Consider the following 21,236-nt stretch of genomic DNA (forward strand, 5'->3'; position numbering starts at 1 on the left):
GGGATGGCTTCCTCTTATCTCGGTCGCGCCGCTCAGCCTGCTCCGGCTCCGACTCCGTGCCAGGCTGCCCTTTCCTTAGTCCTCCACATCACTGTGCTTGGCTCTGTCGCCCCACCGCCCACCACCAGGGTTTCCCTCTGCGGGAATGCCCTCCTCTCCGCACTTGGGCCCTGAGTCCCCAGGCGGGGCCGCTACCTGTCACTGGCTCCCTGCATCCCTACCCTGCTCTGCCCACCTAATTTAGGACTGAATTCTTCAGGGAGGGAAGAAAATGTGTGTTCCTTGTACCTGAATGACAGCTCTGGGCGTGGAAACGGTTTTCATTTTCTAATGATAATTCTGACTGTGAATTTAAATCATTATAACGAGGCTCAAAGACATCTTTATTAATCAAAATAGGAACCATTACAATCAACACATTTTTGCCAACGAGAAATGAGTTTGTTTATTCCCGTAGCGTAAAACTCCATGCTTCGGGATTCCACGAACTCTTGGAAAGCATTTTGTGCATCCTGCTGGTTGTGGAAGCGTTTTCCCTCCAGAAAGTTGTCGAGATGCTTGAAGAAGTGGTAGTCGGTTGGTGAGAGGTCAGGTGAATATGGCGGATGAGGCAAAACTTCGTAGCCCAATTCGTTCAACTTTTGAAGCGTTGGTAGTGTGATGTGCAGTCGGGCGTTGTCATGGAGAAGAATTGGACCTTTTCTGTTGACCAATGCCGGCTGCAGGTGTTGCAGTTTTCGGTGCATCTCATCGATTTGCTGAGCGTACTTCTCAGATGTAATGATTTCGCCGGGATTCAGAAAGCTGTAGTGGATCAGACCGGCAGCAGACCACCACACAGTGACCATGATTTTTATTTGGTGCAAGTTTGGCTTTGGGAAGTGCTTTGGAGCTTCTTCGCGGTCCAACCACTGAGCTGGTCGACGTCGGTTGTCGTACAAAATCCACTTTTCGTTGCATGTCACAATCCGATCGAGAAATGGTTCGTTGTTGTTGCGTAGAATAAGAGAAGATGACACTTCAAAACGACAGTTTTTTTGATTTTCGGTCAGCTCATGAGGCACACACTTATCGAGCCTTTTCACCTTTCCAATTTGCTTCAAATGCCGAACAACTGTAGAATGGTCGACGTTGAGTTCTTCGGCAACTTCTCGTGTAGTTGTGAGAGGATCAGCTTCGATGATTGCTCTCAGTTGGTCGTTGTCCACTTCCGATCGCCGGCCACTATGCTCCTCATCTTCAAGGCTCTCGTCCCCTTTGCAAAACTTCTTGAACCACCACTGCACTGTACGTTCGTTAGCAGTTCCTGGGCCAAATGCGTTGTTTATGTTGCGAGTTGTTTCTGCTGCTTTACGACCCATTTTGAACTCGAATAAGAAAATCGCACGAATTTGCTTTTTGTCTAACATCATTTCCATAGTCTAAAATAAACATAAAATAAAAAGCAATAAATCATTAGCAAAAAAACATAAAGTGAGAAATGCACATTAAAATAATGTATAATACAACCACATTTATTTAAGAATGTATTCCAATATCAAACGGCAAATTTCAACAATGCAAAAACCGCAATTACTTTGGCACCAAACTAATATAATGAGTAGCCAAAAGGATCAATTTTGAGTTTATCATTTTCATTTAGGTGTTTGAGGAATCTGAAAACATATATACTAGTATGATGACAAAAATAGGTTCAAAATTTGAGGCATTTTAAAGCAACATAAAACAATATTTTTGGATACCATCCATCAGTGGGGAAGAAGCTTAACAAATATTTATTTCATGTAAACAAAGTAGCAACACCTAAATTGAATTAAGTTAGGTCGCTAGTAAGTTGCGTAAAAGACCCCTATCAGTAGTGACCAATACTTGAGTTACACGGCCTCAGAGACATGCAGGTAGACTTCAGACTTCAATGCTAAGGGGGAAAAGTCAGTGTGACACAGTCTGTACCAATGGCGGCACTCCATGCATAAAGACAGCATGATGACTATTAATTTAATAGCTTTAGAATAATAAATTATGTAAACAAATATTTAGGATAATACTGCTATACACATTGCCACCAGGAAATGTCACAATCGCTTCTATACTTAAAGACTATCCTTCTGCAATCAAATTTTTTATTAATTTCATAACCACTACCACAGTAACTTAAATATGTAAAGCCTTAAGAGTGAAAATAGAATATGCAATAGCCTGGACTAAAATAATAGTTTTCACTATTAATAGCTAGAAAGCTAGATGAAACAAAGTAACAATTATTTTTTTTTTCTAAGGAGGGCACAGCTCTCAGCGGCCCATGTGGGGACTGAACTGGCAACTTTGGTGCTACCGGCACTGAGCTCTAACCAACTGAGCTAACCGGCCACCCCAGAAACAAAATAAATCAATGTTTTCCTAATGTAAGTTTCAACCTTAAAAAGATTCACTTCTAAGGAAATTGTACAAGTCAGAAGCACACACTGGAATACATGTTTTCAAAAAGGCATGTCTATCCTGCCGTACGGTAACCTATACATCAAAAGCTGTACCTTCCGTTTAAGGCTTTAAGTGGATCAATTATGAAGACAAAGATGCATTACATAAACTAAAGGGGGACAAAAAGCCACCCCAAACCCCTTTTCCTTTGGGAAAACTGAACTGACAGGCTTGGTCCTCAAGGAACACTAACATGAAGACTCAAGCTGTTAGCCTCTCAGAGAGGAAGAAAAATATTGATTACATTTGATGTCCCAAACGAGTTAAAATCTGAACTGTTTTCATTAACAAATTTTAGGGCAGATCAAAATATAGACAGAAATCAACAAGGAAAGGAAGAACAATTTAAGAGGGAAATAGGTATAGTATTTCAGCCAATGGGTTTATTTTAAAAAAGCAAAGAAAAAAAGATAGATAATAATAGAACACTGTTCCAGCCAACATTTTGCAACAAGATCTGCTATTTTTTTTAAGCCTTCAAAAGTTTCTGGGATAGTCTAACTTTGTGTAGAGAATTACTGCATTATTTTCTGCTGTGAGAAATTCTAAGCTGACGTATTATGCTTATACCTTCTTCCAACATCCTTTTAAAAAGATCACAAAACAGACCTACTATTGAAGATAAATTAAAATTTTACACTCAGCTCTGTACAATGTTTAAATAAAGAGATGAAACAAAACCCTTTGGTTATGCAGTGCTAAGCTTCCACCTATGCTTTTAGGAAAGGGGTGATGGTAGTTCAGAATTTGTTTGGAGATTTCAAATAGCAAGCTCTCACTTAAGTTTTGAGTGAACAGAAATTAATCACACCATGAATTCCTCTCAAGAACATGGTGAGCTTTGCAAAGGGAGGTTTCAATGCTATCTCCAAATTCACAGTAACAAATGATTTACACATATTTGACTCGTCCAACTTAAGTTTCCAAAAGTACATATCCCCAAGAACTTTATTCCAAAAGCTGCAATGTGAACAACGCAATCACCAATCTATTCCAGAGCGACAAGCATCACGTTATTTATGATTAACTTACTTTGTTAGGAAAAAATGATTTAGTGAACTCCTTAACACATAAATGCAAATAAAATACTTTTAGAATAGTTATGTTCTTGGAGAACCCTACTTTTGATCTACTCACACATGTGATCCCCTCTAACTTGGCCTGCAAACTTTACATGCAAAAACTTAACACATTCCCTTTCTCCTGGCCTCAGTCCTAGCTTTGCTGTTATTGTCAAAATTACAAGTATGGGGGTGGCCAGATGGCTCAGTTTGTTATAGCGCGAGCTCTGAACAGGGTTGCCGGTTCAATTCCCACATGGGATGGTGGGCTGCGCCCCCTGCAACTAAGATTGAAGGACAATGACTTGGAGCTGATGGGCACTGGAGAAACACAATATTTCCCAATAAAAATTAAAAAAAAAAAGTACAGGCATGCAACCAATGGACAACTAGACAACCACTGATCCCAAAACGTACACAACACAAAGAATGAGTTTCCTTTGTAAGCCGATATTTAATATTTCTAGCCATCTTAAGTGTCCTAAATTCTGCAGCAGCATTAATGTGACACACATTCCCATAAGTAAGGATAACTATATCTGTTATATTTTACCCAGATCAGAAGAAAAAAAGTCTATTTATTAAAATACAAAGTTTAAGTAGATAAGTATGATAAAATTTCGACTTCAGGAGACTGACATCTCTTAATTATTGTGACAGATTCAAAGTCAAGATCTTAGTCATTATCACAAAATCTTAGGGGTCGGCAATGGCTTTATTAAGGAAAGTCACACGTTGTGTAGCACTGCTGCATTTCGAAGACACCACAGACTCTTATTGTAAGTTTGAAACCCACCTTTCCTGATGCCTTTTTGGGCTTCGTTTCCAGTTTTGCAGGAGCAGGTTTCTGAAAGGCAAAGGTAGTGTAACCAGAGGCCAACCAAGTCCGGGGCTCGTGCTGCCTATGCCGCTCAGCCAATAGGCCAACACAAGAGTTGACTCATTGAATAAGCGTTTATTATCAGAGCACCAGTGGTCTGAGAACGCAGCGGGTTAACACATCCAAAAGCTGCTGTAACATTCTCAGACCAGCTGGGAGTATTTAAGGGACAATCAGGGCACTCTCCCAGAGGCTGCACGTCTGTTCTCCTTTCATGATGCACTCCACCCCCCACCCCACCCCATCTTAGCTCTTGTGGTGCCAGAGGTCCAGGAACCGTGGGGGAGTAACCTGGGAAAATGCTAAGCAATAGTTTGTAATTAACAAGTATTTACAAGGTGATCTTCTAAGGTAAGAATCCTGAACCGGGAGAGGGCATCCCAGAGGCATTGAGCTCAGCCACAAAGGTATTAAGCCCACCTGGGTTGGGGCAGGGCATCCCAGAGGTGTTCTGAGCTCTAGCCACAGAATAAAGCCAGCCAGGATGGGGGCAGGGCACCCGGAGGCATTCTGAGTCAGGGGGCCCAGCTGGGCCCCGTGCTTTATTCCTTTTATGTCTATAAAATTAGTATGGTTGCAAGGGGACGATGACTGTTCTTGGCTGCTCCTGCTGATCATGAGCATTGTCCCTGCCTATGGGCACTAGAGTTTCTTGTGAATCTATCATAGTGGGGAAGGGGGCTATTTATGGCATGTCCAGCAGTCAGAGAGGCTATTGAACCTAGCTATTATGTCAGAAAACTTTTACAAAGACATTAGTTTTCTTATTCTCCCTAGAGAAGGCCGGGGAAAAGGAGAGCCGAAAGGCATTCAATGGGTATCCCAAGTGGGGCACAAGTAGAGAGGCAATAATGGGTAGCTCCCGCAGTTATGTATGAAGAGGAGCTGCAGGTCTTCAATTGGCTCACAGGAACCGGAGTGACAGCCTTCCTTCTGGGGGCATCCTGTGGAGACTTAAATGAAATCAGTTTCGTTTGAGGGAAGTGGACCCAGCCACCAACTCTCTGAAGCCCGACAACAGGTGGGGTGCTCGGGGAAATCTGCAAAGGGTCCCTTCCATTTAGGAGCTAATTGATCTGTTAGAGACCCCTCCCTCTCTAGGCTTCCAATTGTACTTGGTCCCCTGACTTTCCGGGGTTAAAATATGTAGAGACCTGGGGGAGGTTTCGGATATATACATATATATACACACATATATATGTGTATATATGTGTGTATATATATGTATATATATACATGTATATATGTATATATATGTGCCTGCTGAACCTTTCTCAAGTTAATAACATAGGAAATAATAGAATTTGAGGTCAGAATCTAAATGAGCAGCAGTTAGAGCCAGGGCTTAGAGATCTCCTGACAAAACCTTTCCAGGGTGCTTCTTAAGTGTCGATTTGCCCGTTTTACATTTCCCCTAAGGTATAGGTCCAAGGTAAGGAACAGGCTGACTAAAATGAGCCCAAATCTAGGGGCTTTTTCTCTTTACAACCAAGTAGGTTTTAAAGGAAACAAATAGGTCCAGAGCGAGTGGTCAGGAAAGAATAAATGGCTTCCATATGAATCAGGAAATCAACAGGCTTACCTGCCACATCAAGGGTCACCCGCAGTTCCTCCCCTGTGATGAGAACAGCTTGGGAGCCTCTGGGAACTTCAGGCCCAACTGTGATCACAGCCATTTTGGGGACGGAGTTGATCCCCACTCACTTCAGAGCAGGAGACACTCCCTCCTCTAGTGCCCTTCTAGTTCGGAGGATCAGAACAGTCCTCATTCCAGTGATCTGGGCTTTTATAGCCAAAGTAGTCTCCTTTATCTGGCGCTTCCTCTTCTGGGGTTCGTGGGGTGACCCTGAGGTGGCCCTGGAGTTGGCCTGTCTTTTAACTGCAGCCAAAAATCTGGCCCATCTCTGGCCTCATCTCCAGTCTTACTGTTCCTTTCTTTCCTCGTTTTCCCTGTCTCGATTGTTAAAAACATGTTAGCAAATTTTCTGGCCTTTTCCAGGATCTGAGCCTCTTTATCAGGGATGTGACAGTGGGCCAGAACCATTGCAATACCCATTAAGCTAAGCTTCCTCACACTGGCCTATGTTCTGATGCCGAGGAGGGCACATGAACTCCAGCAGTCCTAAAAATACAGAAGTTTACATAACTATTAGCAAAACTTAATTCTTAGATTTAGTTCTCTTGAGTCACTAAAGACCTAACAAAGACAATATCAAACAGAAAAATATTTAGATGACACATAATTTTTGCTTTTCAGGCAGAAAACTTTTTCATAGTATCAGCAGCAGACCAATAGTCTTGTAACAAACTTAGTCTTGTTTAGCAGAGAGAGAAAACTAATTTTGCACCAGCTTACTTTTGATATTTAAATTTACTTAATTAATCGCATTTAGCTTAATCACACATAAAATTCTTTCAAGATTTTTCCTTTACAAACCTTCTATAACTTTCCCAGTTCCTCTTAGTTTGTCTCTTTTCACTCATTTAGAAATAACCATCTTTAGGACAAACTACGTTCTTTCAGTTTCTTCAAACACGTAATTCCACACCACATACCTTCCATGAAAACACATCATATTTCCTTCGTATTAATTGGAATCCATAACCTTCACAACCTTAATTTTACTGACAACTAAAAGCAAACAATTAGTATTTCCACTGACAAACCCAGAAGCATATTTGGCAAACCTCAAAAGCATAGGCTTTTGTAATAAACTATAAGATATATTTATTAACAGACTTTAATCTATCTGTCAACATTCTTGTGACAAGGAGCCAGAAATAGATGAACTTAGATTCATCCAATAATTAATATCTCAGCAGTTTGTTATTTTGAAATACCTAGATATTTAATAATTTTTATCATTTAACACAACTTAGTAAACCTGAAATCTTAAGCTACCAACAGATGCTGAGAAACCACATCCAGACATCCACACTATATAATTATTACTAAAAAGTTTCATCTAAAATCTTATTTCAGTTAACATTTTATTAGTTCTTAACTCTATGAGATTTCAAAGTTAATTATTACCCAAGCTATTTTCTTGACAAATTCTGTAACATGAATTTATTTTTGTAAACCTAGGTAAAAAGATGCTATATTTAATATTAATGACCTTAAAAGACATTCAGTCAAGAGTTAAACTAGCCTTAGTATCAAATATTTTCTTATATCACATGATCCTAAAAAGTACTTGGGTTAGTTTTTTATTAGTTTGTAATTTATATGACCGCTTAACCTTTTTCTTTAAGCCAATCAAATATCATAAATTGATACCATCCGGAGGCAAAAACACTGCATTATATATGTAAAACACAGACAAGCACAGAGATCAGAGATTATACACACAGAAACAGAACTATTGCCAATTGCAGAGAAGACCTAAGATCTTACAATTGCCCTGTACAATTTCAAATAGGCTGGAACAAAAGAGTGGAGGTCTGGATTGAGAGACTGACTAGCGACTTATTTTTTAAAATGCCACCTTTTTTCCTTCAGTTACTTCAGCCTCAGGCAGTAGTAGTTAGCTGTGGTTTACCCTTCAGGTTATTTGCCAGATCTTGAGTCACTGAGAGAAAAAAAAACTTGTAAGATCTCCACTTCTGCCAAGTTTCTGAATATAGAGTTGGTGTCTAATCCATACCAATTCCAAACTTTTTGTTTGTTTGTTTTGGTTTTTGCAGCCATCATGCTAAGCCATCATGCTGCTACTAGACAGGACCACCAGGGGTTATGCTTTCTTTTTCAAGCAATCATTTATCTTTTCCTTTGCATGGACTATCCCAACACACCCTTGACCATTGGGCTTGTACATAAGCAATTTCATCCTGTTTCCCAGACCTCTAACAGAAAGATTCCAGTTACAAAATAGTATACGAGTAGTAATTCAGGGAACTACTGAGTGACGAGTGCTCCCCAGAATCTAATATACACACTGGCAAAGTAGTATTGCAACAGAATACTAATTTCTTTTTGGTCAACGGCTTATAGCTGTAATCTTGCCAATGGCCTAATATTCTGCCCAGTGGGCTCCCGGTAGGGACTGAAACTTTAGATCCCTTACTGAGTTGGAACAAAGGCAATCACACTTGACACACAGACCTAAATATTCCCTGGATCAGACAAACAAAACCCAGACAAATACGCGGAAAAAATAGAATCAGATTCGGATCTGAACACCAGTTACAGAAAACAGACCTAGCTAGATCACAGTTTTGGACGTGACATCGTCTTACTCCATATACATATGGCCCGTCGACCATCACACAGTCAGCCAGTGGGCTAAACCAGAAACAGATGTGGCCTTAAGACCACCAGATGCCCAAAGGCCGAACCCAGACGCCATCACACAGTCAGCCAGTGGGCTAAACCAGAAACAGATGTGGCCTTAAGACCACCAGATGCCCAAAGGCCGAACCCAGACGTGGTGGCTTTTACAGTGCGACAGATGGGCCTGCTTCCCAGGGAACAAAGTTGCCAAACACAGGTGTGCTTCCAGAACCAGAGCAAGCTTGCAAACAGAACCTTTTAGTGGTGGGAGCATTATGCCTTGCTGGGTATTGCAGCATCACCTATTTGGCGCCAATGGGCAGTATGACCCCCAGATGGCCCTTAGAGAAGAGCCCCACATGGTGAGTGCAAAATCCTCCAGCTGCGCATGCTTGGGCCACCCACTTCCAGAACCAGTTACTGGATGCAGGAAAACAAAGCAAATGCTTATTCTATTCAAACTGAGCAGAAAGGCATTCGTGATGGGTGGACCCTGGCGCTAGCCCCCTATGGTAAGCAAAATCGCTCTGCAGCTGCTTCCAGAGGTTGGTCTTGCACCAAGGAATGGGCCCAGTCCAGGTAGCCCCCGAGACCCTCTGCAAGCCAAAAGACTTACTGGAGGTGCCCCAAGGCTGTCCCATCTGGGTCGCCAGAAACTGTAACTGGAGGCTCGTGCTGCCTGCACTGCTCGGCCAATAGATCAACACAAGAGTTGAGTCATAGAATAAGCGTTTATTATCAGAGCACCAGTGGTCTGAGAACGCAGCGGGTTAATATCTCCAAAAACTGCCTTCTAGGGCCGGCCCGGTGGCCAAGGCGGTTGGAGCTCCGTGCTCCTAACTCGGAAGGCTGCTGGGTCGATTCCCACATGGGCCAGTGGGCTCTCAAGCACAAGGTTGCTGGTGCAACTACTAGAGTCCCGCAAGGGACGGTGGGTAGCACCCCTGCAACTAAGACTGAATATGGCACCTTGAGCTGAGCTGCCACTGAGCTCCCGGATGGCTCAGCTGGTCAGAGCATGGGCTCTCAACCACAAGGCTGTGCCCCCTGCAACTAGCAATGGGAACTGGACCTGGAGCTGAGCTGCGCCCTCCACAACTAAGACTGAAAGGACAACAACTTGACTTGGAAAAAAGTCCTGGAAGTACACACTGTTCCCCAATAAAGTCCTGTTCCCCTTCCCCAATAAAAATCTTAAAACAAAACAAAACAACAACAACAAGACACTGCCTTCCATTCTCTGACCAGCTGGGGGTATTTAAGGGAAAATCACAACACTCTCCCAGAGGCTTCATGTCTGTTCTCCTTTCATGATGTCCCTGTGTCATCTAGCTCTTGTGGAGCCAGCGGTCCAGGAACCCTGGGGGAGTAACCTGGGAAAATGCTACGCGGATAGTTTGTAATTAGCAAGCTACGGTGATCTTCTACGATAAGAATCCTGAACCGGGAGAGGGCATCCCAGAGGCACTGAGCTCAGCCACAAGGGTGTGAAGCCCACCTGGGTTGGGGCAGGGCATCCCAGAGGCGTTCTGAGCTCTAGCCACAGAACAAAGCCAGCCAGGATGGGGGCAGGGCACCCGGAGGCATTGAGTCCGGGGGCCCAGCTGGGCCCTGCTTCAGCAGCACTGAGTTTCTCCCCTGGGCACGACCCCACGTTCGAGACCCGGGCGAGGGGCTCGCTTTACTCACCGCTGACAACCGCGCCGACCTCCTCTTGGGCTTCAGAAGAGAAAAGGAACATGAGCAAAATGAATGAGGCCGTTCCGATCGCACCCACCCCAAGGCCGAAGAGCGGGGCCCTTACCTCCTCCTTCGCTGCGCCCTCGGCGGAGCCGACCTGCGGAAGGAAGCAGACGGGCCAATGCGCGCAGCCCGCACACACACACGTGCCGGCGCCCCGCGCCCGCCCGCCGCCCGAGAACAATGCCCGGCGCGTGACGTCAGCGGCTTCCCGCCGCCGCGTTCGAATCTCCCACCGGGATCCCGCGGCCGCCGAACCTTCCCGACCCCGAGCCCCGGTGCTGCGCGCCGTGCTGCCCGCCGCTCGTCCCTGCAGGGCCCGGCGCCGCCGTGGACGCCGCAGGCCCGGCCCTCGCGGGGAGCCGCGGTCGGCCCGGCCGCGGAGGGGGCGTGTGCGGGCGGCGGGCCCCACTCACCTTCTCGGGCTTCGTGGCAGCGGGGCGGGCGCGTGCCGGAAGCCTGCGGGCCGCAGGCGCCGAGAGCCTTCGCGAAGCTGGGTGGCTTGGCAGCGGCCGCTCCTCCCGCGCCCGAGCTGCTGGGACTCGCGACGGGGGCGGTGGGAGAACCGGATGGAACCGGATCGGGAGCCCGCCCCCTCCTCCCCCCGCGTCCCCCGCGTGGGCGCCCCCTCCCCGCTGGGCGGGCCGCCCCCCGCCCCTCGCCGCTTTCCATTGGCTGCCGGGCCCACTCCGCCGCGGTCCGCGCCTGGTATAGGTGAGAATTACTGTCACTCGGCCACTGCGCCCCGCCCCCGCTCTCGGTGCCCCCACTCCTGCCCGCTGTCTCGCGGGGCCCCAGACCCACACGAGGGGGGCGGGGCCCCACTGGCAGCTCTCGCCTCAGGGTAATTTGAAGCGGAGCCGCTGGGTGACCCCCCCCAACACACACACACACACCCACAACTCTCCGGGCTACGTGGGCGCATGCCAGTTTCCTGAAATCCTCAAGGATCAAGTCCCTCCGTTCTAGGGTGACTTGCGGTGGAACATTTATAGTCTGGTAGGCTGGGAAGGGAGAGACAGTGGAGTCAGGTACAGCCTAGCTCTCCCACCTCGGCGGCAGGAAAAGCCCTCAGCATCCCCAGCTTCGCAGGCCTGCGGGAGGCGGGTCTTGGGACGCGGGCGCTGGAAGGGAGGGAGGTCGTGGGAAGGAAAGCTGGATGATCACATGACAACACCAACGTTTTTAAATTCCCCAAAGAACCCTCGGGACCTTCAGATACCTACACAGAAGTATCATCATCACTACTCCCCCTGGGGCTCCGCACACTCCACTTTGGAAAATCATGTTTTGATTAAGGCTGGTTGACTGATGAAGAGGCAATTGCAGGAATTCTAGAGGGGAGAATTACAAGCTTCATTTAGAGAAGGACTGGCTGGTGGTGATGGAGTTCTGAGGGAAACTGAGGAAGTGGAATCAGTTGGCCTGTCTCGTGTCAGGCACTGTCCCTAAGTGCTGGGGATATGGTGGTGAACATAAGTCAAGCTACCTGGCTTCATGGGGCTTTCATTCTACTGGGAGAAGGCAGACAGTAACCAAGTAAACAAGGTACTTTCACATAGTGACAGTGCCTTGAAGGAAGAAAAAGTGTCATAATTAGAGCGTGCTGGAGGCATGCTGAATGGGGCTGCTGTGGGTGGGGTAGTCAGGGAGAGCTCTGAGGTGAGAAGTGAAGGGTCAGTGGCCTTTGGGGGATCTGAGGGAGGAGCCTTCTGGACAGAGGGAAAAGCTAATACGAAGGGCCAGAGGTAGGATCCCTTTGGTGTATTTGAAGAGGGGAAATGTGCTCTGCTTAGAAAAGAGAGAAAATGAGAAAGCAATGACAAGTTGTATCGGGGAACTGTTGTAATTGGTCAGGACTACAGGTCAGGCTAACAGGTTGGGATGTAAAGTCAGGCTGTTGGGAGGAATCATAAGAGACCAGAAGGGATATTTTAAAGTTGTGTAGGCAACGATGGACTAGGATGTTGGCTGTGGGGAAGGAGATTAGTGGAAGAAGGGATTTGGGATATGTTTTGGTGGGGGAACTGTGGATTTGCACACCGGCCCCCATTCACAGAGAGCGAAGAGACACTGAACAAAGAGGCAGGCCACTCCAGATGGGTAGGTGGCAGGTTTAATAAGCCAGGAAACTTACTTACGAGGCTTGTCTTGGGTGACTGCAAAACAAGTAGATCTTCACATCTGCCCGCCAGACTCTTAAAAGTTTATAGAAAGGCCTTAACTGGGTTCAGTCATGTACACTATCCAGACGGCCTCAACAACACCTCACTCTCAAGATTACTTCCTTAGAACAGCTCCCACTGTGGGAATGGTGGGCAGAACGTACAGTCCAAGGACAAAGGAGGGGGTGAGGATGCCCAGATGCGGCTTGCCTGTCAACTGGTGGTCACATCCTCTCGATGAGCTCCAACAGGAACTGACGGGACTCTTCCGTGGGGAGAGGAGAGAGACTTTTGGCTTTGAGCAACAGAAAGCCAAATTAACATAAGCAATAAGAAAATGGATGCTCTCTCACTATGGAATGTTCCAGACTGCCAGATTCAGCAGCTTAATGTGTTTTCAAGGTCTCAGGTTCTTTTCTCCTTTTTGTTGTGCCTCTTTCTGAGTTGGTTTCATCCTCAGTCTGGAAATGCAATTCCAGATGTCCCATCCAGATGTATAGCATCCAGAAAAAGAACGTCTCTTTTCTTAAAAGCCCTCAATTGCCTTTGCTCTTTGGTCAGAATTGGGTTACCCTTGGACGAAACCAAGCCCATTCCTGGGGTTGGGGGTGTGGTAGGGGCAGGAGTGGAGAAAGAGGGTGCTCTGTCGGGAAGGACAAAGAGGGAATGGGCTGGTCATCATGTGTGTCCCGTCCATGTGGATGGGGAGCCATTCACCTGTTAGGCATACAGGGGGTTTGAAGGGAAGAAGGTGGGTTTGGTGTCAACACATTGAGTTCCAGGTGTTGGAGAACATTGAGTGTCCAGCAGGCAGTTGGATCTATGGGCTTAGAGCTTCAGAGAAGGGTGTAGCTGAAAGAGATGTGTGAGTGAGGGCTGAAACCAAGGGATGTGGATAGGTCAAATAGGGATTGTACAGTGCCTACTATTTAACAACTAAGGATGTCACCCATTGTCCTGATGGAGCAATTTCAGAGAGTGGTAGTGCTGAAACCAGACTGAGTTAGAGCGAAGAAGGAAAAGGAAGGCGTAGAGACAGTTCCAGGTCCCACTGAGCTGTGCCGTGCCATACTGTGTCTCCCAACACCAGTCTGTCGTGTGGAAGACAAACTAGCATAGGCATGTGACAAACTTGTGAGCAAAAGGTATGAGGGGAAGTGATGGTCAGAACTGAATGCCTACTGTTCGCCAAGTGATGCAAATGAGAGAACAAACACAGCCCCGATGCGGGAGCTCCACGTTCACTGTGATGAATGAATCGGTCAGAAACACCAGAACACAAAGAAAGCTCAAAAGTGACCGGTAGACGTAGAACTCACCATGCAGTGTGTGTTTCTAGGCTGACTGCATACTTATGGATGCATGTCTATAGAAGTAATTGTTTGATAAAATCACTGGAATTATTATTATTACAGGCTTTCCCTTCCAGCAGTCCATAGCACTGGTTGTTATTTTAGAAAGAACATTAAGCTAGTTAGAAATTGGTCGCATTATTCTTTCCTGCTCTTGAGTGAAGCAGCTTGGCTCTCCAAATACAGAAAGGAAATGTCTTTGTCCGTTTGGGCTACTGTCACAAAGATACCATCGATGTCTGTTTACAAACAACAGACATTTACTTCTCACAGTTCAGGAGGCCGAGAAGGCCAAGATCAAGGTGCTGGCAGATCTGGTGTCTGGTGAAAGCATGATTCCTAGTTCATAAACGCCTGCCTTTTTGCTGTGTCTTCATGTGGAGGGAAGTGGAAGCAGCTTTCTGAGGTCTCTTTTATAAGAGTATTCATCCCATTTGTGAAGGCTCCACACCTATGACCTAGTCACCCCAAAAGCCCACCTCCAAACACCATCGTATTGAGAGTTAGGTTTCAACTTTTGAATTTTGGGGGAACACAGATATTCAGTCTATCGCAGGAACACTCTGCACCTTTTCCAGGTTACTCAGCTTCTGGGGCTTCAGAAGAGAATCACCCTTCAATGGGCACCCACTCCATCGTATTTGAGACTGGAGCAACAACATTCTACTGGAAAGGGGCACTTTTCCACCTGACTCTTGAAATCACATGAAAGCGTTCAAGGTTTCATTGGCTTGTGTGAACTCTAAAAGCAGAGGCACTGGTAGAGCTGTGTTCAGCTGACATGGTTGAGGGATGCGTCATTCATAAAGAGACAGGAGGAAGCTGTCTCAAGTCCGGTTAGGTGTTGTTCCACAACTGAGCTTTGGAGTGTTGGCCAGAATGACAAATAAAAGCAGGAAAAAAAATGTTCCCTTAATGCTAGTCTTGTATTTTCCAAATAAAAAAGAGATTTCTCCCTGAATCCTTTCTCAGAAGCATTGTAATTGATGTAAAATTCACTTGGGTGTTATTTTCTTTCAGGACAAAATGGGAAGAGAGGGAACATAATGTAACATTTCATTGTAGTTAAATGATATAAATGTTATTCCCACGTGAATGACTTCCATTTTCCTTTCTGTTCAGAGAAACCAGACACAGCTTAGTTAAGTCTCACAAGTTTTTCCTGCTTGTTGAGCCTACTCGTACGTGTAATCTCATTTTATTTTGTGATTTATGGGCTTGTCACATGATTTCGCATCATCTTCCTGTTTCTCCTATTGATCATATTTCACATTGTAAGATGCTCTTTGCTCCGTTTAGTGGTGCCAGGTTATGTAATCAGCTCAGCCGATCATTCTGTGTGAAATACCTTAAGTGTAGGTTTGATCTAAAAAGAGATTTCTCATCATCAAATTGTATCTGTCCTGTTGGATAGGCTGGTAAAGTTATTTTTGCCATCAATAAGCCCAAATGAGGTGAGCGATCTCAGACTTGTAGATGAGTCTGTTTTACTTGTTTGCTTGTCTTGTACTCCCTCATCTCATAATCTGGGTGACACTTGATGAGAAACTTCCCGTACAATGCTAGTAAGTTCACGGTGTGAGGGAGTCAGGGGGATAAGGTTGCATTTTTCCCTTTTTCTTTTGGAAATTTCTTACACAGATTCATTAATCTATCGAGTGTATTTTTCCATGGGTGTGAGATGAAAAGAAAGCTATATGAAATCCTTTGTTAACCCTTGCATGCTCAACCCCCACCTTAGACGAGGCCCCTCTGTATTTAATCCCGTCTTGCACTACCTTTTTGAAAAACGTTTTAAGTGGTGCATATACCATCATTATTTCATGCATAACACTCTTTTACTTTACATTATTTACTAGCAATCGAATGAGAACCCATCAACCCATCATCCAACTTTGAAACTACATAGATCATTACCTAGATAAACCTCTGTGTCCCTTTTAAATACTTTGTATGCTGGCAATTATTTATGGCACTTGTAGTTATTTGTTTAGCTAAATTCAAAGGAGAATAAAGACTGAGGATGTTTCGTTCACCATCATTTTACACCCTGTACAATTATTTTATACAATTTTTAAAAATTGTAATGAAAAACCATTGCATAAAACTCACTTGCTTTAAGTGTTAAATTCAATGATTCTTAGTAAATCCACAGAGTTGTACAATCATCACCACAATCCAGCTTTAGAACATACAAAACACCCACGGAAAAGATCCCTTCTGTCCATTTTCAGCCAATCTTGGTTCCACCCTCAGCTGCCCAGGCAATCACTGATCAGGTTTCTGTCACTAAACTGGGAGGAAATATTTGCAAAGCATATATCAGTTAAAGGAATTGTATCCAGAATAAACTCAAAATTCTATGCAGTTCTAAGAAAATAAACAACTCAGTAAAAAGAGGGGGCAAAAGAGTTGAACAAATTCTTCATCAAGGAAGATACAAGAATGTCAAAAAAGCACATGAAAACCTGCTCAATATAAGTAGTCATTAGGGAAATGCAAATATAGCAAAAAACTCCAATGAGATACTGCTACACGTAAGGGGATGACTAAATTTTTAGAAGACCGACCATACCAACTATTGGAAAGGATGTGAAGGAACTGACTCAAATCCTGCTGGTTGGAATGTAAAATGGTACAATCACTTTGGAAACTAGTTTAGTAGTTTCTTAAAAGCTTTTTCTTTTCTTTCTTTCTTTTTTTTTTTAAGGGGAACTATACCATCAAAAATATCAATGTAATAAAGTCAAAGATAGACTATAGGAATATTCCAGATTAAAGGAGGTGAAAGAGGCATGTCAATTACATGCAATATCTGACCCTGGACTGGACCTTGTACTGGAGAGGAAGATGCTACAAAGGGCATTATTTGATCAACTGACAAAACAAGAACACAATGGTGGCGGTGGTGGTGGAGGAGGATATGACGGTTACAATGAAGGGAATTTTGGCGGTAACTATGGTGGTGGTGGGAACTACAATGATTTTGGAAATTATAGTGGACAACAACAATCAAATTATGGACCCATAAAGGGGGGCAGTTTTGGTGGAAGAAGCTCGGGCAGTCTCTATGGTGGTGGAAGTGGTGGATATGGTAGCAGAAGGTTCTAAAAACTCAGCAGAAAAGGGCTACAGTTCTTAGCAGGAGAGAGAGCGAGGAGTTGTCAGGAAAGCTGCAGGTTACTTTGAGACAGTCGTCCCAAATGCATTAGAGGAACTGTAAAAATCTGCCACAGAAGGAACGATGATCCATAGTCAGAAAAGTTACTGCAGCTTAAACAGGAAACCCTTCTTGTTCAGGACTGTCATAGCCACAGTTTGCGAAAAGTGCAGCTATTGATTAATGCAATGTAGTGTCAATTAGATGTACATTCCTGAGGTCTTTTGTCTGTTGTAGCTTTGTCTTTTTCTTTTTCTTTTCATTACATCAGGTATATTGCCCTGTAAATTGTGGTAGTGGTACCAGGAATACAAAATTAAGGAATTTTTAACTTTTCAAAAAAAAAAAAAAAAAGAACACGAATGGCAGATAGATAAAAGTATTGTATCAATTTTAACTTTAATGAAGTTGATAAATGTACTGTGATTATATTGGAGACTATTCTTAGTGATATACTGAAAGAGTGAGAGAGAACATGATAAAGCAAATGGGTAAAATGTTAAAGTAAGTGAATCTAAGTAAAGGGTATTGGGTGTTCTTGACACCGTTTTTACTTTTTGCAACTTTTCCATATGTCTGAAATTATTTTTTTATAGCTAATGGAAGGTTTATTTAGAGATACAGTTTTGGGCAAATAATACAAAGCTTGTGAAAATTTGATGTTTAAATGAAGTCTACTACACTAATACCAATAAGATTAATTGTTAACATACTGAATTTGCATATTCAGAAGGCTTAGCATAACAAAAAGACTAAAATAACATTTTAAAGGGAATTAGGTTCTAGCAATATATTTTTCCCCCTTCTTCCGCCTCGCCCCCACTCCGGTTCAAGCCGTTGTTTCTCAGTCTAGTTGTATAGGACACAGCTCCCTGGCCCATGCTGGTATTATGAGCCTTGCACTCCCCTCCCCAATCTCCCAGTTGAGGCAGTCAGTCAGAGGCTCACAGCAGCTCACAGCAGCTCTTGCCATCTGCCGGCCGCTCTCACTGGCCACCGGCCACTCATGGCAGCACATGGCAGCCCCCAGAGCAGCACACAGCAGCCCACGGTAGCCCACAGTAACCCACGATGACTGCTAGCCACCGGCTGCTCACAGCAGCCCAGCTCCAGGAAGAGCTGTTCACAATCTCAGCTGTAGAGGGCGCAGTTCACTGGCCCATGTGGGAATCGAACTGGAGAGCTTGGCGTTAGGAGCACAGCGCTCCAACCACCTGAGCCACCACCATGTCGGCCCCACAATATAGTGTTTTTTTTTTTATTATTAAATTTATTGGGGTGACAATTGTTAGTAAAATTACATAGATTTCAGGTGTACAATTCTGTATTACATCATCTATAAATCCCATTGTGTGTTCACCACCCAGAGTCAGTTCTCCTTCCATCACCATATATTTGATCCCCTTTACCCTCATCACCCACCCCCCACCCCCTTACCCTCTGGTAACCACTAAAATATTGTCTGTGTCTATGAGTTTTTGTTTCTCATTTGTTTGTCTTGTTCTTTTTGGTTTATATACCACATATCAGTGAAATCATAGGGTTCTCTGCTTTGTCTGTCTGACTTATTTCACTTAGCATTATACTCTCAAGATCCATCCAATATAGTTTTTAATTGAGGTGAAATTCACATAAAATGCAATGAATCATTTTAAAGTGTACAATTCAGGGGCATTTAGTATATTCACAATGTTGTTCAGCCACTACCTACCAATCTTAACAGTGCTGTCTTTGAGGATAATTTAACACTTGCAGTAAAAAATTTTGCATATATCCTTTTTTAACAAGTTAAAAAAAACACAGGAAAGTAAGTAAAATTCCAATCAGTTATATTTTCTTTCTGATTATCATCTCACACACAGAGACACAGGTACACACACACACACACAGAATGCTTCACTAGAGGGTATTACGCTAAGTGAAATAACTCAGGCTAAGAAAGACAAATGCCATATGATCTCATTTATATGTGGAATCTAAAATCAAAATAAACAAACAATCAAAACGAAAGCAAACTCAGACACAGAGAACAAACTGATGATTGCCAAATGGGAGGGGAGTGGGGGAATGGGTGGACAAAGTGAAGGGATTAAGAAGTACAAATTGACAGTTACGAAACAGACACAGGGATGTAAAGTATAGCATAGGAAATATAGTCAATAATATTGTAATAATTATGTATGGTGCCAGGTGGGCACTAGAGTAATGGGGGAGCACTTTGTAAATTATGTAAATGTCTAACCACTATGCTGTACACCTGAAACTAATACAACTTTAAATGCCAACTGTAATTGAAAAAAAAAAAGAATGCTTGTATATTAAGCTCTAATAAAATGAAAGTCTCCAAGAGATCTTCGCACTTCATTCATCGTTAGCCATCCTGGATCCTAAAACAGGCTGCCAACATACAGGACAAGTCCAGGACTGCCAGCTAATGAGCAATACGATGGCTAGTCATATATAAATATGAATTGGGATTATTTTGCTGTAAAACCTCATCTTCATCTTGTGGACAAAAAATGGGCCACATACTAAACCTGACAAGCTCAGGGGAGGCCAGCATGGAGGGCCCTACAAACTCAGAGACTGAAATCAAGCACACAGGATGGTTTCAACACAAAAATTCCTAATTGAAAGCAGGTCATGTCAGGCACTCACGTCCTAGACCTGTAGCTTCCTTGACAAAGGTTAATCTTTACCTTAAGTAAGCCTGTCCATTGTCTTTTTGCATCCATCTAAGATAGCATACCCTTGGAATGTCCAGAGTAATCCCCTTTTTCAGGATCCCTCAGGGCACAACCCACCACACCAGAGCATGAGACCACAGCACCCCCTCATTGTTATCTTGTCCCCCGAATACCACCCCCATGTGTTGTCAACGTCAATTATTAACTATCCTATACCCACCAAGGTTAAAGAGTCTGTCTTTCCTTTTTACTTATTATCCAATCCCAGAGATTCCCCCTCTGTTTTCTCCCACCCCCTTAATCTACCACCCATGGATTTCATGTAACCTTCCTTATGTCTCCTCCTTAGATTCTAATGTATAAAATAAGCTGCAAAACTGCCATTCTCCGGAGCATTTTCTCAATTTGTTGAGATTTTGCTTCCCAGTTGTAATGCAGGGCCTCTGGTCCCACTCCCGGCATAAGAACGCAGGACATGGTGAGGCCAAAAAGAAACACCCATGGAGCCATAGACAGGGGACTCATACCACTATATTCTGGCTGGCTGCTGGGCTGGAGACACAGGAAGCTGGGGCCACACGATCTGCAATCTGCCCTCCACGTCTCTGCCAACCAACAACCAACGTAGCCATGGCAGTTCTATCAGTGGGTAATGGCTCACTGGTTACAGCTAAATGTGGCCAAGTAGTCACAGCTGACGGCCACCTACTACCGCAGGCAGCACCTTTCACACGAGGCCGAGAGCCTGGAAACTGCTCTCTGGGGCTCTGTCCCCACACCAGCAATTGTCAGTTTGGCTCAAATAAACTCATTACAATTCTCTACAGGTTTGGACGTTTCTTACGTCACCAACCCAAATGTAGGTTAACTATTTTATCATAAACAGTGCTTTCTAATTCATAGTTAAATTTTTCAGGTGTTGGGTTTTGTAAATTGTGTAGATTTATTAGTGTTTATTTTTCCAATGTAAACTTAATATATCTTACATAATTACTAAGGAAACAGTTTTGATGGTTACCTGCCACTATAATGAATTACAGTAGTTTTCTATTTCTAGAAACGTTTATTTTAAAATAAATTTATTTAGGAATAAGAGTGGGTCAACCTACAGGCTGCGCAAGTCCGGAAGCCCGAGGAATTAGCCGGGAGGGGCGGAGAAGGAGGCCCCGCCTTCCCACCAGGGCGGCGCAGTGCGCAGGCGCGGCGGGCGCGGCTCGGCGGCGCGCGAGGCCTCGCTGCGCAGGCGCGAGAGCGAACGCCGGCGTGGTCCCCATGGAGCTGCCGTAGCGGGGCTCGCGCGGCCCGGAGCGTCGGGGATGAGCGCGGCGGAGGCCGACCGCTGGGCGTGGCTGCTCGTGCTCAGCTTCGTGTTTGGCTGCAATGTCCTCAGGATCCTTCTCCCTTCCTTCTCCTCCTTTGTAAGCGGCTGCTGGGTGT

At 44.5% G+C, this 21,236-nt stretch overlaps 2 protein-coding genes across 5 annotated transcripts in view; one reads left to right on the plus strand and one right to left on the minus strand.

The window, feature by feature from the left end:
* Nucleotides 1-346: 346 nt before the first annotated feature.
* On the minus strand, nucleotides 347-21,073 carry LOC308510337 (histone-lysine N-methyltransferase SETMAR-like; the record flags this gene model as incomplete). Its single annotated transcript, XM_081079560.1, has 7 exons — nucleotides 347-1,421; nucleotides 4,339-4,389; nucleotides 10,385-10,414; nucleotides 10,500-10,532; nucleotides 10,852-11,140; nucleotides 12,765-12,895; nucleotides 20,909-21,073. The coding sequence occupies 7 exons, from the start codon at nucleotides 21,071-21,073 to the stop codon at nucleotides 387-389; spliced, it is 1,734 nt and encodes a 577-aa protein (XP_080935686.1). The 3' UTR covers nucleotides 347-386.
* Nucleotides 20,978-21,236, plus strand: part of LOC308510741 (guided entry of tail-anchored proteins factor 1) — a 39,838-nt gene continuing 39,579 nt past the window's right edge. The window contains exon 1 of one of the 4 annotated variants that reach the window (XM_081080518.1): nucleotides 20,978-21,217. In XM_081080518.1, coding sequence (XP_080936644.1) covers nucleotides 21,116-21,217 — 102 coding nt within the window. In that variant the 5' untranslated portion in view covers nucleotides 20,978-21,115. The remainder of the gene's footprint in view (nucleotides 21,218-21,236) is intronic. The other 3 variants (XM_081080520.1, XM_081080521.1, XR_013995406.1) reach the window with 3 other exon arrangements.

This window comes from Rhinolophus hipposideros, assembly GCF_964194185.1.
Source record: "Rhinolophus hipposideros genome assembly, chromosome: 2".
NCBI classification, from domain to species: domain Eukaryota; kingdom Metazoa; phylum Chordata; class Mammalia; order Chiroptera; family Rhinolophidae; genus Rhinolophus; species Rhinolophus hipposideros.